General features: G+C 50.2%; 1 protein-coding gene across 3 annotated transcripts in view; it reads right to left on the bottom strand.

Annotated features, from left to right (window-relative positions):
- HK1 (hexokinase 1) overlaps positions 1–26308 on the bottom strand; it is a 124892-nt gene that overhangs the window by 32087 nt on the left and 66497 nt on the right. For all 3 annotated transcript variants that reach the window (XM_049645165.1, XM_049645164.1, XM_049645166.1), the window contains 3 exons: positions 18159–18321; positions 6793–6941; positions 1786–1905 (listed from right to left, as the gene is read on the bottom strand). In XM_049645165.1, the coding sequence (XP_049501122.1) occupies positions 1786–1905; positions 6793–6941; positions 18159–18321 (432 nt within the window). The remainder of the gene's footprint in view (positions 1–1785; positions 1906–6792; positions 6942–18158; positions 18322–26308) is intronic.

The raw sequence follows: 26308 nt of genomic DNA, 5'->3' as shown, positions 1-26308 counted from the left end.
TTCTTGGCAGGCAGCATGGCCCGGCCTAGGAAGCCCTCCCCGGATGGGGGTCAAGGCCTGTGGGTGGGGGCCCTGCCTCTAGCTCCTCTGCCTGCAAAGCCCCTCTACCAGGCTATCTGCCCTGCTCTGGGGGGCTCTCCTGCTCTGAGGACATTCTCTCCCCCTTCTGCCATGCCTTCTTCCCGGCAAGATTGCACCTTCTGGGGGGCAGGCCCCATCTGCTCCCCGTTCTCTCCCAGGGCCTAGCCCCGCATGGGGATAGCACTTGGTCAATAGCCACCGGTGAACAAAGGAGCAAGCAAATGAGTCGCTTCATTCTCAAGCCGTCCCCCACCTCTCATGGTGGGAGGGGATGTCAACACTGTCTCTACCCGGGGGTGTGACTGTCAAGTCTCCACTCTCAGAAGCAAAGGGAAACTTAGTACCAACAACAGGCTTTGAGAAAGGTTTGGGAAGACACCCTAGAAGTGAAAGTGACATGAACACCTTGGAGGTGTCACAGGGCCAGATACCAGAGTCTAGAGTGGCCACCGCGGTCCTTTTGGAGACAGGAGGACAGCAGTGTTTCGAGGTCTTTAACTGGGGGGAGGGGGAGGGGGAGCAGGGACTAGGTGAGGGGGTGCCCAGGGATTCTGGTCCTAGATCTGCCATTAATAAGACCTGTGACCTTGGGAGGCTTCCTTTCCCATCTGAGGAAGGAGGGGCTTGGCCTACTGAGCTCTCAAGCCCCTTCTCGCTCTAACGTGACATAATTACACAAATCAGACAGACGGAAGGGCTCCAGGAGCATGACGCGGTGCCCAGGACAGGGCACTGACCCTACGGATAAAGAGGCACAGGGGAGCTGCCCAGGAGTGCGGAGGGCACCACAATGTTACCATCCTGCACAGGCTCTGGAGCCACACTAGTCGCTCCCCACAGCTAGCTCTGCCCACAGCTAGTCTGGGCTCTGCTCCCTCCTGGCCGGGTGGTCTTGGGCAGGTTCCTAATCCCTCCACGCCTCAGTTTCCTCCATCTGTAAACCGGGAACCGTAAGCACTTCACTCACGGGGTGTCTGAAGATCATGTGTGTTAACTGTGACGTGTGCATCAGGACGGAGCCTGGTACCCGATGGCCCCTCCGGAATGTCAACTATCGGGGTCCCTATTATAGGACTCTGTTCACAGGTTGCCTGTGTGTGTGTTTTGTCTCTCCATGAAGAAAAGGCACAAGGTCGCATCTACTTATTTTGTATCCCGGCAGTATGCTGAGGTACAATGGGGCCACGGAGTTATGCCGGAGTCCTTCCTTACTAAACAGGTAAATGAATGAATGAATGAATGGACAGCAAGGGGGTGCAACGATCCACCTGGAGGTCAGAAGGGGAGCCAACAGCGTCTCTGGGCCCGAGGCGTGGGATCCTGACCAGATTCCCTGGAACCAGGATGGCCTCCAGGTAAACACCGCACGGTACATCTCTGACAGAAGGCTCGGCAGCCTCTCTCACTGTCACCAAACCTACCTTCCCTTCCTTCACTTGCTTGAGCTTCACAAATGTCTCTACTTACCTAATGGCCACAAACGCCATGATTTGTCTCTAGAAGTATGTAAATCACTTAAGTAATTGACGGATAAACACAAGATGGTGACCTCACATTAACTCCTACAAATGTTTCTATTTAAGAAAAATACGAGACATGCAGGCCATCCCGTGAGCAAAAGGGAAAAAGAATCGGGCCAAAGGGCTCATCAGCTTTCCCTCTTTAGGGCTTCTGTGGGGCCCGCCAGTCCCAGCGCGTCCTTACCTCGTCTATTTTGGACTGCCGACAAGGGAAGGAAAACGTGAATCCCACAGGTAATTTCTTGTCCTTGATTTTTTTTTTCTCCATGAAGTCTCCCAGGCACTCGGCGACGTGATCGAAAAGCTAAAGAAAGCGCAAGAGCAGTCAGGACGGGGACAGGGGACAGGGGACCGGGCATTTCAGGGGAAGAGGTAAACAATTCCCTCTGCAAGAGGGAAAAGAGCGCCCCTCTGGGAAAGCCGCCCTGGCTGTGAAGGCTAGAGAAAGAGTCCCTTACAAGAAGACCTCCCTGCGGGCCAGCACAGCTCTGGAAGCGGTTCAAACCCTTTCATCGGGACCAGCCCGTGGGCGGTCATGGCCTGCCTACCTGGGCGCTGAAGAAATTTTAAAATAAGAGGAAATCACCTCACCCTCCAGAAGGCACAGGCAGTGGTCTCCATGGCCCCCTCCCAGGTGGGGCATTTTCCGGCCCCTTCCCTGTATCCCTATCTCCCGCCGTCTGTGTAAATTCCCAACGCTACGGGAGGGTCACAGCCTCTAGCCCACCTGAGCGATTCAGCAATCTTCAGACGGTCACACTTTTACTCTTTCCTGAAGCATGATATGCACACGTGGAAAAGCGCACACATCCTTTAGGCGCAGAGTTCACGGATTCTCAAAGGCTCGCCCGCCTGTGTCACCAGCACCCAGACGCCTCCCTCACGTCCCCTGCGGTCACTGCCAACACCTAACCCCACAAGGGCAGTCGGCAGCCACTCTGACTTCCAGCACTCTGGATTCGTTGTGCTGTTTTTCTGTCACACATAAATGCAACAAGGACATGTTCTTTCACTTGACATTATGTGTCAGAGAATCGTCCGGGCTGAGGTGTGCCTTTAGAGGCCATTCGCTCTCACTGCTGCAAAGGATTCTGTGGTATGAACACACCACAATTTGTTCAGTGGGTTTTCGTTTTAGTTTGTCTGCTCCACAACACATTGCCTGGGGTAAACACACGCATCTTAGAATCCACTGGAAAGAACACAGAACGCTGTTTCCCTAGCCTCTGTATGAATACTGTCCATGATGGAAGGCTCACCACCTCTAAGCCAACCTTTTAGGATCAAATACCTCCCCTTGTCTCAAATGTATCCAGAATCAGGGTGGCTGGGTGGCTCAGTCGGTCAAGCATCCAACTCTTGATTTCAGCTCAGGTCATGATCTCACGGTTCAAGAGTTCGAAACCCATGTCGGGCACACTGATAGCGTAGAGCCTGCTTGGAATTCTCTCTCTCTCTCTCTCTCTCTGCCCCTCCCCTGCTCCCTCTCTCTCTCTCTCACACACGCGCACACACACACACTAAATGAATAAGCTTTAAAAAAATAAATAAATAAAATACAATGCATCCAGAACTGAATATAATGTTTCATATGTGTTCTGAACACAGGAAAGCTTAGTGGAATGAAGAACCTCCCTTTTCCTTAGCTCTATACCTTCACTAATGTAATCAAAGTATACATACGCTCTTTGGGGCACCATGCCACAGTCTAGGTCACCCTCTGTCTTTTTCACATGGCTGTTATTACACTAGACCTCCCTCACGTACAGGATTGACACAGCTACAGAGCTTCTAGAAGGCCAGAAGAAGGCAGTGTTGGCAGAGCTAACCACATGGTCACAGGAAGCAACCCCAGCTCGTGTACCCAGACAAGGCTATCTTCCCAAAGGCTTTCCTTGCAGGGATATCCTTGAGAGGGGGCCAGAAGTCATTATTCCTATTCCCCAACTTCCCCCAGATGCTCCCGACCTAGCTCTAAATTCTGACTTTCCTGCCAGTGTAAAGGAAAACCTGCCGATTCTGATCTAGGAGCCTCTCTGTCCCTGAGTCACTATTACTCAGACGATGGCTGCAGCCAGTGAGTCCGACTAAAGAGACACATGACCACCTTCCCTGGAGAAGCCCAGCTAAGCTTCCTGCGACCTACATTTCCAAGTAATATAAACCCATTCCTAAGTCCGTCAGCAAGCCCCGCGTCATCAGCTGTCACAAGCTCCAGGCCCCCCTGTGGCCCTGAACCGAGAGGGCTGGGAGAGAGGAAGGCAGGCTGCAGGCAGGAAGGAGCAGGGAGAACGCAGGCTGCAGGAACGGATTCGCACGGGGGAGGCGCTGTAACCAGCTCCCAGATCCAAACAGAACACAGCCACCCCCAAGGGCTCTGTCGAGAAGGAAACGCCGCGGTTGTGAAACGCCCACAGTTCCAGGAGCCACAAGCCTGCTCAAAGAGACAGGAAGCCACCGCCACACTAAGTATGCTTGTGACCAACCAGGCGGGGAAGTTACCCGGCCTCGCTGGGCTCAAAATTTCAGGGTCTAAAAAGCACTATTTTCCCCCTCCTAACAACACGATCATGATTTTAAAAATCCCCACACGGAAATTCAGTTTCTCCAGTTGAAAATGGCAAACAATGACTAAAACAAGAATTTAAACATTTATCATTCAAAATTCCCAAAGCTAAGTGATGTTTTAAGAAAGGCTGCATTTATGCTTCCAGACTTATTAAAGCTTAAAGCTGAACTGAGCCTTTGGCATACCGTGTGTGTGTGTGTGTGTGTGTGTGTGTGTGTGCATGGAGAGGAGGGGGAGAAAAAGATAAAGCGAATCTGGATGAGGGCATATAGGGGAGCTCTTTGTGCTTATCTTAAAACTTTTCTATAAGTTTACTATTATTCTAGATAAAAGTGTAAAACTCTATTTAAATTCCTGCACATTACAGAACGTGGGATCACAGCCCCACGAGTTCAGGACTGTTCACAGACTGTGAGTCCGGGCACAGTGGGGCCCCTGGCCTCCACCCTCCAGGCTGGTCAGAGATCAGAAAAATGGGCCACTAATACTTATTTCTAACTTCAAACCAAACTTCTGGAGGAGAATTTCCTGTTTCATCCCTATTCTCAACTGCCAACCTTCTTCTTCATCCCCTGGGCCCTCCTCCTTGCCCACAGCCCTCACGTTTCCTCACCCTCAAAAACTCTCGATAAAGACAATAAAGACAAGACCCAGCCTGAGGGTGTTCCACGTTGCTAAAACAGAAACATCTGGAGCCGGACTGCCTGGGTCTATCACTTATGAGCTGTGTGACCCAAGGGGCTGGTCACTTAACATCTGAGCCTCAGTTTTCTCATCTGTACAATGGGGAGAATGATGACATCTGCCCCAGAGGGTCACTGCGATGGCTAAAGGAGTCATTCCACGCAAAGTGCTTACAGCAGGGATGTGGACCTAACGAGCATCACGGAAGTATTGCTGTAAGAACACACGACTGTTACCACCATTATCACCATTCTCGTCACCTCTTCTTTGCAGACCGTTTGAAAGGGGAAGAGGAAGAGACAGACAGCAGGAAACAAAGTGATCCTGGAGCTGAGAAGACGGAGACAGAGGCTGGGAGAGAGGAGGTCCTGGGGGCGCCGGAAGAAGGAAGTCACTGGGCAAGTGAATATAGCCAGTGGGCACCCTCTTGACAAGCCCTGCTCCTCAAAGGTCAAGTCACACAGCACCAGGAATGTCTTGGCCCAGGGAGAGAGTCCTGATGGTGAGGACACCAAGCAGACGCGGCTCGACCCCGGGACGTGGGGAACAGACAGTAAGAGGTGGGTGCTTGTCGCCAAGCGCAAAGAGCAGGACCCAAGGCGGGGCTGCGGGCCACCTGCACAAAGGGATAATGAGCAGCCACTGGGCGGGGTTTGGGGACCCAGCAGCTGGCAGCCCTCAGGCCCACCTCGGACGAATGGGCCAGTCTGTGCGGCCTAGTAGGGGAGGCACGGGCAGGGGAACCTCCAGGCACGGCCATCCGGTGAGTGATACACTCATTTCAGTGGCCGGCTGAGCAGCGGTTCATCTCTTCTGGCGTCTTCTTCAATGCTCTCCCTGACATGGTCGGACAAGCTCTGACCCCAAACCCCCAGGAGCCGGTCAAGGGCTGGGATTAGCCCTTTTCTCTCAGACCAAAAATAAAACACAACAAAAAAAACGGCAGGCAGCTTGCTCTAGGACCCACCCGCGTTAATTCAGAAACAACACGGTCAAGAGGAGTCAAGAGGAGAAGGCTCCTGGGTCTCATCTCAAAGTCCAGCTCAGAACAAATGGGTTTTCTGGAGAACTTAGTCATGAACCTTGACGTGAACACACCCTTCCTAAAGCAAATATTTGGCAAGCTTTGAATACATATCCTGGGCAGCAGCCATGACTCAGAAGGCAAGCAATAGGCTGCAGGAGCCAGTATATCTACAGGCCCGTGGCAGGAGCGGCTCCCGGGAACAGGCTAACGGGACACCGAATGACGGAAAACCGTGACCACGGGGTCCTCGGTGAGCTAGGCCCCACCACTCACCGCAACCAGACAGACGGGACACGGGGAACGGGCCCTTCTGATCATGCCCACAGCCCCTTTGCCAGCTAAGGAAGGCAGCCCTTCCCAGGGGGCCCCATGAAAAGGAGGGGCCTCAGGTATCAAATGTGAGGGAAGGGGGTGGTGACATTCTGTACCAAGGACTCTTTAGGAGGCTATTAAATCCGGTAGCCAGGAGCCCCTGACTAGCCCTGGGGCCATGAACTCAAATGCCTGCTGCCGCACAAGGTGACAGCCACACCCGGGGAGGCCTGGGCCCCTGGTGAGCTGGGTGAGGAGGCCAACGCCTTGGAAGAAGGGGCGTTTTCACCCATGGGCTCTGCTAAACCTGCGCTGGGGAGCCAACCCCAGGATCCTTAGAGAATGAACACATTTACCCACAGAGCTGCCGGGCTCCCTCCTCACACCTTCCACACTGTGCAAGTCCCAGTGACCCTCTCCCAGCCACCAGTTTACCCAGATGGTGGACTCTCTTTAGGTGGTCACACCCTTCCACCCAAGAGCCCCTCTCCACGTGAATCTACAAGGGACTCCTTCCAGGAACTCAGATACCAATGCTTGGGGGTCTGGCTCCTGCATGGGAGCGCACTGGGGCTGATGGGAAGGGAGCGGGGACCCACCTGGCTTCCACTGCCGTGCACGATGTTCTCCGGGGTGTCATAAATCTCGGACTCCATGTGAACATTCTGGTTTTGCTCATGATTCACTTGCACCCTCAGAATTCGAAAGGAAGACCCGCCAAGATCCAGGGCAATGAAATCTCCCTTTTCTGTTTAGGGAGACAACAGGTATCGCATCAGGTTCACGTCACAGGCAGACCCCGCACTTTTGCCAGCTTCTCGACAGGGTCTGCATCCCCCATGCAAACCTCATCCAACCACTGCCCTGGCTGGAAAGTGGGCCAGGGAAACCCTCCCAGCCTGGCATGCAGCAGGCCAGCTCCACGCAGAGGAACGCAAGTGCTGAGCTCTGTACAAAGCCTCGCTCCAGCTTCTCTAATTCCCTATCCTTCCTCCCAGACAGCACTGTTACCTATAAAATAAAAATAAAAACATGGGGCGCCTGGGTGGCTCAGTCGGTTAAGCATCCGACTTCAGCTCATGTCATGGTTCATGAGTTCGAGCCCCACGTCAGGCTCCACGCTGTCAGCACGGGGCTTGGGATTCTCTCTCTCTCTCTCTCTCTCTCTCTCTCTCTCTCTCTCAAAATAAACTTAAAAAGAATTTTTTTAATTAAAAAAAAATAAAAACAGCATTTCAACTCAGAGAAAACCTCACATCTGAGGTCCACCCCATGCCTTGAGTTCTTTCCACGTTACGGAGTTCACACCTCCACTTATTCCCCTGGGGGATTTTTTTTTTTTTTTAATTGTGGTAAAATACACGCAACATAAAATTTACCACTGCAACCATCCTTAAGTAGCATTAGATACAACGTTGTGCAACCATCACCTCCATCCATCTCCAAAACTTTTCATCACCCCTAACAGGGTCCTGAAGCTCTAGAACCATTAAACAGTCACTCCCCACTCCCCATCCCCTAGCCCCTGGTCACCACCTCTCTACCGTCTGTCACTACAGATTTGCCTCGTCTAAAGATCTCACAGAAGTGGAATCACACAATACTTGTCCTTTTGTGTCCAGCTTATTTCGCTCTGCATAGTGTCTCAAAGGTTCATTTTGTAACAGGTGTCAGAGTTTCCTGCCTTTCTGAGGCTGACATTCCATTGTATGTAGCTACGTTTGTTTATCCATTCACCCGGCAGTGGACATTTGTATTGTTTCTACCCAGGGAATGTTTTTAGCAGAAGTTCCTCTTCGTCACTTAAGAGTAACTGGCTTGATATAGTTACATCCCTCAGGTCCGATGTGTGCAGTAACTGGTGTGTGCCTGTCTTACAGATGATAAGACTGTGCACTGAGGCCACCAGACAGCAGCAAGGGAGGTGGCATGGGAAGGGTCACAAACCATTAAGCCACCATCTAACTTTCTCTACCCTGTTTCTCATTAGTAATTCTCACACACGCTTCCAAAATATCAGTTAAAATCTGTTAATTTTATTACGGATCCCCACTGTCCTAATGTATATTACACCGGGGGGACAGCCACCCCTGCCATCCTGAGCCCCACTGGTCCCCTAAAGTCTCAATCCTATAGCAGTATAAATACAAGGCTGCTTGGGATCTCATTTTCCTAGGGAAGCATCCATAATACTCCATTTTTAGGTAACAACACTATGGAGATATAAATCACCTTACAATCCACCCACTTAAAGTATGCAATTCAATGGTTTTTATATTTTTTAATGTTTATTTATTTTTAAGACAGACAGAGAGTGAGCAAGGGAGGAGCAGAGAGGGAGACACAGAATCTCAAGTAGGCTCCAGGCTCTGAGCTGTCAGCACAAAGCCTGATGCGGGGCTTGAACTCACAAAATGCAAGATCATGGCCTGAGCTGAAGTTGGACATTTAACCGACTGAGCCACCCAGGCGCCCTTTCAATGTTTTTTTTAGTATATCCAATTATACAACCATTGCCACAAACCAGTTTTAGAATGCTTTCATCACCTCAAAAAGAAAATCCTTTACTGCTTCTCAAGCAAGCCCCTCTCTCCCCATTGTCCTAAACAACCATTAATCTACACTCCGCCTCCACAGATTTGTCTTTTCTGGGCAGTTCCTGCGAATGGAATCCCCACAGTAGGTGGCCTCTTGTGACCAGCCTCTTACACTTAGCAAAACATTTCTAAGGTTCATCATGTTGTCACATGGCCAAATAATAATCCACCGTATGGATGTACCTCATTTCATTTACCCATTTGTCTGTTGATGGGGTTGTTTCTACCTTTTGGCTATCATGAATAACACTGCCATGAATATTTCCGCACGAGTTCTTGTGTGGCCCTGTCTTTATCTCCTTTGGGTATACACCTAGAAGAAGGGCTGCTCTGTCAAATGTTTACCTTTCTGAGGAACCATCACTGGTTTCCGAAGCAGGTCCACCAGCTTCCATCCCACCAGTGATACGTGATGTTTCCAATTTCTCTACATCCTCAATACTAATTATCATCTTATTTTATTTTGACTTGCATGTCCCTGGCTAATGACAACGAGCACCTTTTTTTCAGGTGCTTCTTGGCCATTTTCCACCTTCTTTGGAGAAATGTCTATTCAGATCCCCTGGCTTGTTTGAAAACTTGGGTTGTCTTTTAAGTGTTGAGTTGTAAGAGTTCTTCATGTTCTAGACGTGAGCACTATCAGATACATGACTTGTAAATATGTTCTCTCATTCTGTGGGTTGTCTTTTCACTTTTTTGATGGTGACTTATGAAGCATAAAAGTTGTTCCTTTTAACAAAGTACAACGTATCTATTTTCTTTTGTTGGTTGTGCTTTTGTGGTCATATCTGAGAAGCCACTGCCAAATCCAGGGTCACGGAGATTCGCAACTAGGTTTTCTGCTAAGAGTTTTACAGTTTCAGCTCTTAAATGTAGGGATTTGACCCATTTTGAGTTGATTTTTCTCTACAGTGTGAGGTAGGGATCCAAGCTACTTCTTTTACATGTGGATATCCAGTTGTCCCAGTGCCATTTGCTGAAAAGATTGTTCTTTCCTTCATTCAACAGTCTTGGCACCTTTGTCAAAGATCAAGAGACCAAAAAAGGGTTTCTGAACTCTCAATTCTTTTTTTTTCCCCCAATTTTGAGACATAAATGACATACTGCACTCTCGATTCTGATCCACTGATCTACTACCCTGTGTCAGTACCACGGTGTTGTGATTAACGTGGCTTTGTAATAAAATCTGAAACCTGGAAGTAAAAGTCCTCCAACTTGGTTCTTTTTCAAGATTGTTTTGGCTATTCTGGGTCCCTTGGGGTTTTTTATTTTATTTTTTAAGGTAATAGTTAAAAAAAAAAAAAAAGCTTGTATTTGATGCACGTTTGTATCTGGTTCCAGCAACCTGTAAGCTGACACGCTGCTCTATTTCTGGAACGTAGAACAGTGTCTGACACACGGTAAGAGCTCAACAAATACTTGGACTAATGCGGCTGGGAAAGGAGTCAATGAACGAACCAAATGGTTGAATTTTCACCATTCTTACCCTTCCAAGTTCCTGGAGGGAAAAACCTGGGCTTCTGTGCGTCTATCCATGGCACCCAGGGGAGCTCAATAAATGCTTGGTAGCTGCTTGATCATGGGGGTTGGTGGCCCAGTCATCCATTCATTCATTCATTCACTCAAGGCACCCCTGCTTATTGTTCATCAAGCACAAAGCAGTGATGCGCCACTGGTTGGCCGGTTTCTCAAATAACAGAATTACGGAGAATTATTCGTCTATATCATACAATTCATCCATTTTCTTTTTTTTTTTAAGTTTTTGTTTTCATTCCAGTTCTTTACGAGTCACCTGTTTTAAAGTGTAGAATTCAGTGGTTTTTAGTATATTTACAGAGTTGTGCAACCATCACCACCATCTAATTTTAGAACATTTTCAGCATCCCCAAAACAAACTCTGTACCCACGAGCAGTCACTCTCCACTTCCTGCCAACCCGCCTTATCCACCAACAACCATGAATCTGCTGTCTGCCTCTACAGATGTCCCTACTCTGGACATTTCATATCAACAGGTGGTCTCTGGTCGATGCTCCTTTCACCTACTACACATGACTTGCTTTCAAGGCTCAACTGTGTTGCAGCAGGTATCAGCACCTCATCCCTTTCTATGACTGAATTATAGTCCATAATGTGAATATACCACACGATGCCACTGGTCTTAAACTGCTTCTATGGTCCAAAGGCAGCTTCTACGGTCCAAAAGCAGGTCCCAAGGGAGAATGTGGGAAGTAGGGGGTCACAGATTTGTAGGGAATTCTGACCCTGACTTTGTGGGTTGTTCAAATCAGTTTACAATTTCCTTTGCTTCTTCTTCTTTTTTTTTTTTTAAGGTTTTATTTTTAAGTGATGTCTACACCCACCGTGGGGCTCGAACTTACAACCCCGAGATCAAGAGTCACGCGCTCTACCTACTGAACCAGCCAGGTGCCCCTGTTTATAGAGTTGTCTTACAGCTCCCATCAGAACCCTAACCCCCATGGTGCTCACTGCTACCCAGTTAAAAAAAACTGGCTCCAGCATGAGGTAGCTCCTCCCTGGAGGATGCATCACTAGAATATCGAAAGTACTTTATTTTAGCCTCAGTTAACATGCATCGAGCCTTTCCGCACTCCAGGTGTTAAGCGCTTCATACGCATCGTTTTAAACTCCCTCAAGCCTATGCGGTGGGTACCGCTGTGATATCCCCATTTTGCAGGTAAGCAAGTAAAGGCTGGGAGGGGTTAGGCGATTAGCCCGAGCACCCAGCCGGTAAGCGGCAGAGCCAGTACGTGAATCCAAAGCTCAGATTCATAACTATTGGTTCAAACCGCCTGCTGGACAGACCTCGTGGACGAGGATCCCCACGGCTGACGACAGTGGAGTGAGGCTTTAGCACAGTAAGAATGGCTACCTTTCTTGCTGGGGTTCCTCAACATCCATGACTCCTTGCAGCTTTTGGTTTTGTTCTGCTTTGTTCTTACACGGATTTTTACATCGTAACTTACAAAAAGAAATAGCATGACCAATTTTTCGGTCGCTGGCCTGGTCAAAAGTCTCATTTTCAGCTGACTCAGAGTCCTACGTGAAAGCAGGTTCTTGCGCTCAAGTTCCAGGTGTCTGTGGGGGGGGGGGGGGGCTCCTGTTTATTGGTGTCAGTGTCAACACAGCAGGTAAGAGCTCTGAGCCCCTGATGCAGGAAGGGGTCAGGTTTCAGGCAGCAGCTCTGCAGGACCCAGACCTGAAGCTTTTCAAGCAGGATAAGTGAAAATGACCTTGCTGCTGCCGATAAGATAATCCGGGAGGAATCTGGTCTTAGGGCACATAGGGCTGGGCCCCACTTCTGCAGCTCTGCCCCATCCCAGCCTCCCGCGGTGGTCTGTCCACCCCAGCTCTCAACAAGCACAGGTCAACAGGGCCCCAGGAGGTTAGGGTCAGAGACGGCAACCAGAAAAGGTGGCCTTGAGATGTCAAGCCAACACTCAATACTGGACACTCAGCACACCTGCAAGCGGGAGTCGACAGATTCGGGGGGGGGGGGGGGCGGGGGGGGTGGCCTTTCTCTGAAGGCAGTTTACAAGGGGTCATTGTCAAGCCCAGTGCAGTTCCCGATCCTTCCCTGAGCATGACCCCGGTTCCAGGGTGTGTTTATGATCGCTAAAACAAATGGCAGCTGGCACCTCCTTCTGTAAATCATATTTGCAGCTCAGGCGACACGGGACAAATATTAACTCATCTTCTCGGTGGATGGAGAAGGAAGCTCCAACCCATCCAGCTGAACGACCTGCTCGCGGTTACCCCTTTGGCAAGGCCAGAGCCCCTCCCTTTCCTCGGCGGCTCATATACTTGCAAATATATTTGACGCCCATTATCTTTTATGTGTATATGTCTTATCTTCCTCAGTTGGATGATCAGCAACTTGAAGCCAAGGGCAATACTGAACAGGCTAACTTCCTTCCCCCAGTGCTAAGTCTTGCACACAGCAGGCCACCAGCATTTGCTGCTAGTTCAAAAGAACTGCCTGGGTCAAATGCATGTCTGTTTGGTCCTATTCTCTGCCAGACAAAAGACACCCCGGAAAGACTGCATCAGCTGGGAAGGGCCTTCCCAAAGAACTCTTACAAAGTTACTTAGGAGATGGCAACCGTGTTAAGGAGGACGAGGACCCACTGTTAACGCTCATGGTGGCTTGCAGTTTCCAAAGCACTTCCACTTGATCCTCCACAGCCCTGTGAGGCAGGGAAAGGAGGCTTATCGTGCCCATTTTACAGATGAGGAAACAGGAGGCTTAAAGAAGTTGACTCCTCGAAGGTCAGACAGATAGGAAGCAGCAGAGCCAGAGATTAATCCAGCGTTCTGGACTTTTCCCCCTCTTTAATTTCAAGTTCAGCTTCTTTTCTTTTTTTTTTTTTTTAACGTTTATTTTCTATTTTTGAGAGAGAGACAGAGTGCGCGCACGCACACGAGTGAGAGAGGGGCCGAGAGAGAGGGAGACACAGAATCCGAAGCGGGCTCCAGGCTCTGAGCTGTCAGCACAGAGCCAGACGCGGGACTCGAACCCAGGAACTGTGAGATCATGACCTGAGCCGAAGTCGGACGCTTAACAGACTGAGCCACCCAGGTGCTCCAGTTCAGCTTCTTTTTATAGCACCGGGCTTCACTCCAACTACCTCTTCAAATCTTTGGCCTCAACCTTCCTTCCTGCCCCTGCTGCCTCCTACCTGCAACTTCTTCCCACACTTCCCATTCCCACTGAACCCAGGAGAACCACTCTTCCAGAGAAGGCTCATTAAACAAAGCATCTGAAGGGTCCCCTGGCAACTCTCCACTTTATAATGACTGCCATTATTCCCCGCACATCATGGGAAACAAACATGGGGACAGATGTCTCTCTCGAGCCCAGGCCTGCACTGGATGGAGAACAGGGCAAACAGAAACCCCATCTTCATGCAATGCCCACCTTTGCCCTGCCGAACAAATTGAGCCTGTACGTGAGATACAAGGGCTTTCCCTCCTGGTCTGCAATCCAGCTACTTGATGGGAGTTCTACACCTTTATCAAAAACCCACCAGAATGCTACACATGCAGATTTCACAGAGGGAGAGAGTTTCTGAGATGATCCAATCCTCTTTCCAGAGAAGGGAACAGAGACAGAAAGCTAAGCAACGGCCCAAATGCCATGGGAACAGAGAGAGTAGTTTCTTTCCTTTGACCAGAGAGTAGTCCTATGTATACCTGGGGGTCCAAAAAATTAACTGTGAACACACCACAAATCAAAGATTTTCTAATTTATCCTTTGGGTAAAGAGCCTGCTTGGAACCAGGAGGCAGAAAGAGGGAAATATATTCAATTCAATTTACCCTCAAAAGCCTTGCAATCAAATTGGTATTTTTCCAGTATCCTTACTAATAAATAAGAAGAGAAAAAGGGGAGGTTTCATGAACGAGACACAGAATGAGCCAGGTCTTCTGAGGGAAGCTAGACACAGAGGGCCAGCTATCCCCGGGACTGGCAGCTCTGAAAAGGGACTTCTGTTTAGCTAAGCCACCAAAGTAAAAAGGCTCCAACAATATCTTCCTTCTTTTAAAAACAAATTTTTTTTTAATGTTTATTTTTATTTTTGAGACAGAGAAAGACAGAGCATGAATGGGGGAGGGGCAGAGAGAGAGGGAGAGACAGAATCGGAAGTGGGCTCCAGGCTCTGAGCCATCAGCACAGAGCCCAACGCGGGGCTCGTACCCATCGACTGTGAGATTACGACCTGAGCTGAAGTCGGACGCTCAACCAACTGAGCCACCCAGGCGCCCCAGGATCTTCCTTCTTTTATTTATTATTCATACCTTTTCTATTCCAGAAAGGATACGCGGCAGCTGAAAGCCACTTTAGGGTTTAAAAAAAAAAAAAATTAATGTATAGATTACTGAAGAGGAATTAAAGAAAAACCACTGCCCATAAAAAGTGTCCAAAGGAGAAACAAATAATAAAAATGTGTCGATACATTTCCAAAAAATCAGCAGAGTTTCGAGACACTGCGTCCAGTCCCCCAGGGTCAAGGTCAGCAGGAAAAGGAAAGGTTTGTTTCTCCCTTTGACTTGGAAGTCACATCACCCTGAACAGGCAGGGGTGTCTCTCCACCTCGCTGAGTCCAATTTATCCCTCAGTGGTTTGGGATTACCGCTAATTCTGTCGCTGGCTAATTATACAGATGAAGCAGTGATTAACATTTAAAAAGGGAACAGCGCCGTGGTTTACTATCCAGGAGACCCGCTTTCTGGCTACTCCAGGGGACCTCCTGGTTCTTGGTTGATAAAGGACTGCAAGGGAGGTGACAGCGGAGCACTTCTGTCACAAAGGGGCAAGGAGTGGACTGGGGTCAGGTACGCGAGGCCTTGGCATCAATGTCAATGCCTGTGTGGGGCTGTGGGGTCCGTTCCAAAGGCAGTGTGGGCCCCGGGGCATACGAACTGAGCCCAACCATGAATAGAAGATACAGTTATAAGGAGAAAGGCTACAGGATGTGTTAGGGCTGCACTGTGTCCTCCAAAAAGATACACCGAAGCGCTAACCCTTGGGACCCGGAAATGAGACCTGATTTGGAAACAAGGTCTTTGCAGATGTAATCAGGTTAAGATGAGGTCCTTAGTGTGGGGCCTAATCTGACCGGGATCCCTGTAAGAGGAAAATGCCATGCAGTGCCACAGGCAGGGACTGGAGAGGCACGGCTGCCAGCCCAGGACTTGCAGGTCTGCTCGAAGGACCGCCCGCCACCAGCAGAAGCCAGAAGACAAGGGGTGGGGGCAGGGCTGGACGGGTGAGGCAGGGAGAGGTGCTGAGTGCAAATGGGCAGACGCAGGCCCCGCACAGGAAGGGGGGCCTCGTCCCTCAGGACTTTGGTTTCACCTCCTCGTCCTTCGGTTAGCACTTCTCAGAGGCCCTAAACAGTTGGCCCCGTCCACACTGGAGAACAGAGAGACTCAAAGGGAGGTATGGGGCCCAGGCTGCTGGTTCCCGTGGAACAAACCCCAGGACTGCATCCCCCCGCGTGGCATACTACCTACCACACGTGTCATCGCGCTTAGGACACTGCCGTCAGACGCATCATTGTTTTACGCAGCACGAAGAAAGAATGAACACCGCCAATAATGCTTTCTAAGTTGCAACGACAGCACAACGCACCGCTGGTTTCGGAGACATTCAAATTAAAAAGTGTCTCAAGATAGATGAAATATGGAAGAGAAGATCAAAGGTGAGGGGGAAAGGCAGGTAAGCCAGGTTAAACAGATTGCTTTCCTGCAGGACTGCTCAGGGCCTTAAGCGTCTTGGCAACCGTTAGGAGTGTCTGAGAGAGGCCTGCACAGTGTTTTTCCCACCCGAGTCTGAATTCTGGGTCTTATTTTGAAAAGTCGCTGATGGGGGCAAACGGCTAGATCTCGAGCATAGCTGGATCACCCTTTAAAGACCCTCCAGTCCGGAAATGGTTTCTGAAAGGGTGAGGGAGAGCACTGCCTGCTGACATTCGGTCCTGGAATGACATATAGTCCTTGGATATGTTAGCCCTGGGCCAGTCACATGGGATCAGGTGCCCTGCGGGCATCAGGTATCCTTCTGAGCTCTCCCAAGCACAGTCAGAGCAGCAGCCCTCGGGGACTGCCCACACCCCCGTTACCTCCCCTCCCTCTTCTTTGAGCTGGAAGCAGGCACAGCCATGCCTCTCCCACAGAACTCCACTAACCCTGGAAAGGCTCAATGCTCCCAGATGTGGGTGCCATCCGGAGCTGGGAGAAAGCAGGAGCGAACCACAAAGCCAGAGCTGTCAGAACAAAACCCAGGGCCTACCACGGTCCCATCACTGAGGACCAGAATTTCTTCAGTCATTATTTAAAGGTCAAAACTGCTGGTACCAACACCTCAAGGAAAACAAGAAGACAGAGGTGGAACGGGATTCAAATAGGAAACGCAAGAGATCCGAATGCCAATGTGTACAGGAAGCAAGCCCCACCTGTGGCCACCGAGCAGAGCACCCGCCCTTCATCAGCAGCCGAATCTCATTCGGGACTTCTAAAGAGCCCTGCAGGCACAGGGGGCCTTTCCCACTGTGCCGAGTCTGCTCCGACAAGCTGTGCACCTGCCCGTCCTTTGTGAACAGCAACAGCAGCTTTCCTGACATCCACGTTGCAGGCTGCGTACTAGAGGCTCCAAATCGAGGCTTTCAATTCGCCTCCAGGGGCGCCTGGGTGGCTCAGTCAGTTAAGCGTCCGACTTCAGCTCAGGTCATGGTCTCACGGTCTGTGAGTTCGAGCCCCGCGTCGGGCTCTGTGCTGACAGCTCGGAGCCTGGAGCCTGCTTCGGATTCTGTGTCTCCCTCTCTCTCTGCCCCTCCCCCACTCACAGTCTCTCTCTCCTTCAAAAATAAAAAATAACATCAAAAAAAAAAAATTCGCCTCCAGAGCAGGGCAGAAACAGCAGGCGTGTGTGAGGACCATGGTCTCGGGGTGTGTACTCACAACCCCCAGAGAAACTTGACTTCCCCACAATCTCTCTCCCTCTCTCGTACACAGGAGGTAAGCCCCAGGCTAGAGCACAGAACACCACTCAGAGAAGGATTCCCATGGGTGTGCCAAGCTGGGCCAGACCCAGCACCCGCCCCTGCCAGACAGAACAGCCTCCACCGAGCATGCCAAGCTGTGCCCTCCCAGCCTCCACTCTGCCAAGCACAGGAGTTAAGGCCACTGCTCCGGGGAAGGGGTACTGACAATCCACAGGGAGCTCCCAACTCCCCCTTGTGGGACATGAACCACACAGATGCACACTGACGGGGGAATTTTTTCCTTCAGTTCTACCTCCCCTCGACACTTCTCTGCTTTAGGGGCTCCCTTGATTTAGCATCTAGAAAAATTTTTTAGATGGGGACTTGAATCTCCCCACCTGGCCACTGGGATTGCTACTTCTCTGAAGGGAGGTCTTGGTGCCCTGATGAAGAGATTTTCCTAAAACAAACTCTTCATTTGTTCTGGAGCCTTTCATGTTCTAGAGACATAAAAGCAACCCACACAGCATCTGTAAGATCCACATACACTACGCCTTCCTATCATAAGCCACTAGACTGTCAATCCAACGAGGGCAGGCAGGCCAGTCTTGTCCAACCACGGTATCCCCAGTGCCTGGCACATGGTAGGTAGGCATATGTTAGATGGATGGATGGACAGATGGATGGATGGATGAACGGATGGATGGAGGATGGATGGGAGAACAGACGGAGGAATGAACGAATGAATTCATTAATGAACGACCGAGTGAAGGAGTAAATGAATGAACAATTGAATAAAAGTAGGAAGGATGTCTTCACAGAGAATTCAGCCCTCACAGCCCAATCTCTGGGTGAGAGACTCACCTGAACCATCAGGAATAGACCTTACAAACGTTGGCAACATCTTCACTGTGGCTGTTGGATTAAAATCCCGGGAGAGGCCATTCTTCATCTCCTTCTTGAACCGAGTCATGATATCTATCAGCGTTTCGTCGGAGAGCCGCATGGCATAGAGATACTTGTCAATCTGGGGGGAGGATGAGAAGGAAGGAGAGTGAGGTCAAGGCTGAGGCACCCGCTTGTCTAAGACAATCCAGATCCCACAAACTCTGACCACATGATGGGAAGTCATTCAAATGCCATCAGCCATGTTGCTCAGAGCAGTCCTGCAAATGCACTGAGCCCCAGGTCTTCCTCCACATGGCTCCTTCCCTCTGTGAAAAGTGGCTGGCCCGTCCTCAAATGGATAGTAGTGTCACAGAGATTAAGAACGAGGGTGCCAGAGCCAGCCACACAGGGTTCAAATCCCAGCACCATCACTGAACGGCTGTGTGAATTTCCATTTCCTCAACTGAAAAACTGAGATGATAAATAGAGCCTCACTCACAGACGTGAGTTTTAAGATCAGATGAAATGGAGGTGCTGTGTTCTGAGAACACAGAGGATGCCCAGTAAACATCAGCTGTTGGCGTTAATGGGGGACAGTGGTGCTGGTGGGTTTCCTTGGGCATGATTTCTAGGTAGGTGGAAACAGAGGCCAAAGGGCTGGAATCCTTCAGGACATGGGGCAGCAAGCCCAGAGCAGAGAGACCTCAACCCCACCATCCCCAGAAGGTATGGAGACAACCCGCAGGCTCCCATGCCCATGGGCCAGGGCCAACGTGACCATATGCCCAAGTCCTTTCAAGTACTGACCCAACCTGCTGCCCTTCCTGGGCTCCCCATTCTCCTCAAAGTTACAAAGCTCCTAACCTCACGCTCCTTGAAGTGTCTGTCACCGGTTGTTCTTCCTTCATAGTACCTTCCCATTTATTCCCTCAAAAAGTATTTATCGGGCACCTCTGATGTCCTCAGCTCTAAGTCGCCTTATCCCACCATTCATTCTTTCGGTGACTCTTTGGCAATACGAAGCCCTGACAGCCATGTGTCTGGAGTCACTCCTGATTCCTGATTCCTCAGTCACTCACCGTAATGGTTTTCCATCCTCAGTCTCCCTCCCTCCCAACCCATCCTGTATGCCACTGCCACATCCACCTTCTTGAAATGCGACCCTGGTTGATTCATTCTCTTGCTCAAAGCTTTGCAATGTCCTCCCACGTCCAAGGCATCCAACACTCTCCAGGTGTGGCTTCATGCTCTCTCAGCTCTGGCCTAAACACCTCCACCATTCCTGGTGGGTCCCTGGGCTTTCCCACTGCAAAGCCCTTTCTTCTCTTCCCAGCTATCTAAATCTCACCTATCCTTCCAGGTGCAGATCAAATCTCAGCTCCTCCTGCAGATGTTGGGGTTCCTCGGACTGGCAAGAACCCCTCCCTCGGCACTGATCTCTCTGCAGAGCATAGCCTGGACCCTAGCTTTCTGCACCTGTCGCCTTTACAGCGTCTGCTCCATTCACCTTGACCTCCCGGTGCCTTGCACGCAGCCTTGCACACAGAAGGCTTCCGGTGGGTGGAGAGACAAGATTTATGACCCAGTGAGGCTGAAAAGACCTTGATGCTTATTTGTTTCTGAGAATGGCATCTCGTGCTCACTTTGCAGGGTGGCTGGAAACGTCCTGACTCAAGGACATGGAGTCCCCAGCCCTAGGTCATTTCTGCATATTTTGGGCCTGGACAGCCTTCTTCTCACTCTGGTCTCCCTGCCTTGTTCTCCCCCAAGCCCTGCCTGTCTCCTGCCTCACGAACAATCAGGACATTGGCAGGAGTCCCCCAGTGTCCTCCGCGGCCAGAGACAACCCTGCCCCCACCCCCACGCCCAAGCTCTTCTACAGCAACCACTTTCTCCTTTCCCCTTTGTGATACAGCAATGCAGGTCGGAGCAATCAGAAACCACAGAGTGCTAAAGTAGAAATTGCCAGAATCCCGGCCCTAGGAGGAGACACACTCTGTTCTAGCCTCAAGGCTGGCACCAGATCGGCAGTCCTTGCTGTCACGGCACCCACAGTCTGGAGGGGGAGAGGCAGTCACGATACAAGTGTGTGTGAGCGGCCACAGGAGCACTGAGGGAGGCTACTGAGAAGGCTTCCCGGAGGCGTGATGTCGGAGTGTGCACCCAGGCACAATCAAGGGCACGTGTGCAGGCTAAAGGCAAGGGAGGGGGATTCGTGCAAGGCACAGAAATAAATTCAGTGTGGATCGAGCACAGTGTAAAAAGTGAGGCAACTAGAAAAACTGTCAGGAGCTGAACTGTGCAGGATCTTATAAAGCACGTTAACAAACTTAGACTTGATCCCACAGCACAGCGAGCCTTGGGATGACTTCAACGAGTATTCAGCAATGAGATTTGTGTCTCCGAGAGATCAGGCTGTCTGCCGGGGAGAGAATGGGTGAGCGGGAGCAAGACCGTGCAATAATCAATAATCGTTACATTGCTACTCGAGCATTTGGGACACGCTTCAACTCTCACATTCCTCCCCCTACATGGTGTTTACTGATGTGTCCACCTCCTCTGCTAAAACACGTGAGTTCCCTAGGGAAAGGAACTCACCCAGTTGCCTGGCACAAAAGAGGAACGTAATGAATGCTAAATGCTAGAATGATACTTTAGACTTATATTATGGCCCACGGTATAACGAGCACGTTCATATCCAAGAATGTCATTTAACCTGCAAAGCAACCCTATCAGGGAGACATTCTTTTTTTTTCTCTTCCCCCAATTTCAGTTTAAATTCTACTTAGTTATCATACGGTACAATATTGGTATCAGGGGTAGAATTCAGGGATTCATCACTTAACGTGCAACGCCCAGTGCTCATCCCAACAAGCGCCCTCCTCAACGCCCATCACGCATCTAGCCCATCCCCCACCACCTCCCTCTATCAACCCTCAGTTCTCCATCATTAAGAGTTTCTTATGGTCTGTTTCCCCCTCTTTTTTCCCCCTCCCATATGTTCATCAAGTTCTGTTTCTTAAATTGCTCAGATGAGTGAAATCCCATGGTATTTGTCTTTCTCTGACTTATTTCACTTTTAACATCATACACTAGCTCCATCCATGTCGTTGCAAATGGCAAGACTTCATTCTTTTTGATGGTTGAGTACAATATTCCATTGTGTGTACACACCACATCTTCTGTATCCATTTGAGGGAGACATTCTTAAGCCCTATTTCACAGATGAAGAAACGGAGGCTCCAAAAAGCAAAGTGACTGGTTCAAAGACACAGCCAAGAGTCAGCTCTCATAACTAACTGCAAGTCAACCACTCTTCCCTATAATCATCCCCCATCCCTTGGGAAAGACCAGTTCCCCTAGTCTGTGGAAGGCAAGCCCAAGCGAAGTTGCTGAGGTTTTCCAGCCGGACAGGAAGAAGCTTCTACAAACGGCAGGGCTCTCTGCAACTCCACAGCCATCCTGCCTCCGGACTCCAAGTGCAGTTCAGCACAAGGACACTGATCTGAGAATCCAGATGTTTTAGGACGGTCCCGCCAAACCCAGAAAGAGCCCAGAAGCTCAAAGGAGGAAGCAGGCTAGGGACACGGAAGACAAGCCAGCTCCCAAGCATCAGAGGAGAGAGGGCTTTCCTCCTCTGGTTCAAGTTCATGAATCATATGTGGGACAACCCCTCTCAAAAGAGATGTGGAAACTGGGCCAAAAAGAAGGTACTATTTCGGGTGGAGCTGGTACTGAGCTTGTAGCCTCCCAGGTCTCATGTGAGTGACACTATGCCAAGGGAAGCCCTTTCCCTTGGTCCCCGTTGGTCCTCGTGAGCTCAAGGGGGGCCTTTGAACCAGCATAGATCCTGGGGCCGGGGGCAGGCTGGCCAGGCACCGGCCACACGGCCCGGCCAGGGAACAGGGGGGCAGGACTCAGCAGGGCCACACCACGTGGACTGGGGCCCTTTACACAGCCCAGGAAGCACACGTCAACAGACACCTGCAGGATATTCCCTGGGGCCCAGACTGCCCAGCACCTCCCTGAACAGGGGGCCTGTTCCCCTCGTTCAGACCAGCCCTGCCTGGCGGCTGGCTGGGCTGCCCCTGCCCACCTGGGGAAGAGGCCGAGAATGGGTAGTGGGGAGAAGGAGGGAGGGAGGGTGTCAGGTCGAGCTCGGTGGGGCCGCGCTCTGCACAAGAGCCAGTAAGAGAGCTGCTTTTCTCAGGCGGGGCCAGAAGCCCAGGAGGAGAAGAGGGCAGAGACGTGTGGACTTGGAAAGGGGCAACTTCTGGCCCTGGGGGGTTTGGCCAAAGTCTGTGGTCTTTTCAACTTTTCTATTTCCATCCCCTCTACACAGCCTCTCCAGATCTTTCCTCTCCTCCTTGCCCCTCTCCTGCTCACTTCCACTTCCACAAAGCCTCCCTCTTCCTTTAGGATGCCGCCTCCAAAGTGGTGTCGCTTTGCTGCTCTGGCCAAATCCAGGGGCCCAAGGAATCCCCCCTGTGCCTCCAACCCCCTCCCCTACATTTTGGTGACGGGAGGACACAGCACAGAACCTCTTCTGGAAGCCACAAGCTGCAAGCCTCAGCCGTCAGAACGTGTGTCACAGGCCAGAGGCTCCCAGGAATCTGTGACAGGAACCCTCGGGCCCCCTGGGGGCTACTCTCACACGTGGTATCTGATGCACGCATGCAGGACTCCAGTCAAACTGGGAAGGAACTGGGGCAGGGGGAGTGGGAATGCCAGGATCCCAGACACCACGCGGTGGGCTGGGTCCTGCAGACATTAGGCCAACACTGACAAGGACCCCCGTCCAGACCGCAGGCACCTTCCACCATCTCCTGAAGGGAAGGTGCCCTAATAGGGTGCAAATACTTGTCCTGGATTATCCTTCATGTAGACCAAGAAGCCTGAAGCTCTCAGCAGCTCCAGAAGCTGGAAATGCGGCAGAGGCAGGAGCAGAGGCCAGAAGAGAGAATTCGGCCTTTAGCAAGCCCCTCCGGCCCGGTGCTGTCCGGCTAAGGAAAGAACCCAGTGGCCCCTCACTGGGCTAAACTCAAACATCTCTGTGCCTGACCTCAGCCCCACCTCTGCTCCCAAAAGAACATGCCCAAAAAAACAATTCAAGACCAGACATGCCCAAGTGAACAGGCCCTCATACCAGGAGGCACGGTAACCCCCGGTGACCCGGGTATTCTGACCCCCTGTGGAAGGTGGTATGGCCATGGAAATTTTTCACCCCTTCTCTCGTCTACTCTCCCACAAGAACCAAGCACAAGGCAGAATAACAAGTGTGACTGAAGGTGCCCAGCAGAGGTCCGTAAAATGAACTTTCTGGGGCGCCTCAGTGGCTCAGTCGGTTAAGTGTCCAACTCTTGGTTTCAGCTCAGGTCATGACTCACGGGCTCGTGAGTTCAAGCCCCACATTGGGTTCCATGCTGACAGTACAGAGCCTGCTTGAGACTCTCTCCCTCTTTCTCCCTCTCTCTCTGCCCCTCCTCTGCTCATTCTCTCTCTCTCTCTCTCTCAAAATAAATGCATAGACTTAAAAAATAAAATAAAATAAAATAAAATAAAATAAAATAAAATAAACTTTCCAAGTGAGACACTCCACTTGCAAAGAAAATAAAGGAGCTGGCGGTGGAGGGTTAAAAAAATTGTTGCTTAAAGACAGGGCCGAGATTTCAACACCAGATTCACTTCTCTTTCTTAGGGAGGCTGACTCAGGAGAGAACCAGCCCGGGTGATTAATGTTATTTTTATAATGGTTCACATTTACAGAGGATTTTGCAATTTATACACAGAACTTTTTTTTTTTTTTTCATAGGCATCCACACCCAGCATGGAGCCCAGCGCGGGGCTTGAACTCATAACCCTGAGATAACACCTGAGCTGAGATGGAGTCAGACGTTTACCTGTCTTCATACACAGGACTTTCACATACATTATCCCATCTGGATGTCCCAGAAAGAAATGACATGAGCTCACGGATGCCAGGTGCCCGGCATGAGGCAGGCACTTGATGGTACTAGCTCCCCTTCTGCCACAACGGCCCAGGGAAGTGGGCAGGAAGGACGGCATTATCTCCACTTTAGAGTAGAGGAAACTGAGACCATGACTCACACAAAGTCTCATGGTTTGTAAGTGGCAGCCAGGTCTAGATTCCAGGTCTTCTAAACCCTCGTTTTGGGCTTCTCTTTATGCATTTCCATTATTTCTCGTGTGGTATAAAGAACACCTGTGGATGTGTTCTTGGATGTGTGCTGTGGATGAAGAGAACTGCATTTGAACCTAGGCTCTGCCGTTTGTTAGCTGTGTGGCTTTGGACAAGTTACTTAACCTTGCTGGGTCTTTTAAAGGGGGATAATAATGCTTTCACCTCAGAGGGCTACCAGGAGCATTTTAATAATGTGCCAAGAACAAGGTAAACATCAAATAACATTTCTCACCCTCCCGTTCCAGTGACCAAAAGGGGGGCCGTCTCTCTCCATGCCCTGTCTAATGAATTATCACATGTCCCTGACTCCTTTTACCTAAATACCTAGAGAAATGCACTGATTACCAAACATTATTGACCCACTCTATAGATGAGAGAACTAATAAAGGTAGAGTGGCCATCCGCCCGAAACCACAACAAATTAAAGACTCTGGCAAAACTCCTCTGAAACACTGTACTGTTTTATTAAACAGTAAGTCATAGTAACAATAAGTAATACACGCTTATTTAAATATTCACACAACACATAAACACATCAATCTTCCCCCAATCTTCCCAGAGAAATCCCTGCTAAGAGCTTTATACACCCAAACGGTTTTTCAACCTAAACACTCATATATACAACGCATGCCTTTTTTATTTCATTTTACAAAAATGGAATCATAGCTGGGGGGTGGAGTGGGGGTGGGGAATGTAATCATAAACACTTCCTCCCCTGAAATCTTAACCCCACCTTCCTATTTCCTCCAGGACCTGCCTTTCAGACTTGTACTAACCAGGGCACCTGGGTGGCTCAGTTGGTTGGGCGTCCAATTCTTGATTTAGGCCCAGGTCATGATCTCATGGGTTCATGGGTTTGAGCCCTGCATTGGGCTCTGTGCTGATGGACCCTACTAGGGATTCTCTCTCTGCCACTCCCCTTCTCACATGCTCGCTCTCTCTCTCTCTCTCTCTCTCAAAATAAATAAGTAAACAGTAAAAATTTTTCAAAAGGGGGCGCCCGGATGGCTCAGTTGGTTAAGTGTCTAACTCTTGACTTTGGCTCAGATCATGATCTCACGGTTCATGAGTTCGAGCCCTGCATTGGGCTCTGTGCTGGCAGCACAAAGCCTGCTTAGGATTCTGTCTCCCTCTCTCTCTGCCCCTCCCCTGCTTACTCTCTATCTCCCTCTTAAAATAAAAACAAACTTTAAAAAAAATGTTTTAATACTTATTCGTTTTCGTGAGAGAGACAGTGTGAGTGGGGGAGAGGCAGAGAGAGAGAGAGAGAGAGAGAGAGAGAAGGACACAGAATGTAAAGCAGGCTCCAGGCTCTGAGCTGTCAGCACAGAGCCCAACGCAGGGCTCAAACTCACGAACCGCGAGATCATGACCTGAGCTGAAGTCAGAAACTTAAGTGACTGAGCCACACCCAGGTGCCCCAATAAAAATAAACTTTAAAAATAAACAAATAAAAATTTAAAAATTAACAATTAAAAAAAAAGACGTGTACTAACTAACAGCCATACTTAGATTTTCTCAGGACCCTGCCTGGTTCAGTGATGAGGCACGGCCAAGGCGGTGTGGACACCCATGTCTGCCTCTGGCTTTGATATCCTGTAGGCACCTCGGTTTTTCCGTCCGTAACGTGGGTATGTTCACGTGGCCCTGAACTTTCAAGGCCTACCTCTCTACTCTGCATCCCACTTTCACATACTGGCCCTCAAACTATCCTGTCCAGAGAAGCAGGACAGGTGCCATCACTTCCAACACCCTGAGGAAAAATCAGAGGCCAGAGAGGTTCCTCAAATGGCCAGGGTGACCAGTGGTCCCTGGTTCCTGGTCCTGTGCTTCTTCCTCGGTAAGCTTTCGTGTTCCACCCAGAGAGAACCCCAGCCGGGGTCTTCCCATAGGGAGACGTGGGAATGTGGGTGGCATTAACGCC

The sequence above is a fragment of the Panthera uncia genome, chromosome D2 (genome assembly GCF_023721935.1).
Source record: "Panthera uncia isolate 11264 chromosome D2, Puncia_PCG_1.0, whole genome shotgun sequence".
NCBI lineage: Eukaryota > Metazoa > Chordata > Mammalia > Carnivora > Felidae > Panthera > Panthera uncia.
This window is presented reverse-complemented; position numbering and strand designations above follow the sequence as displayed.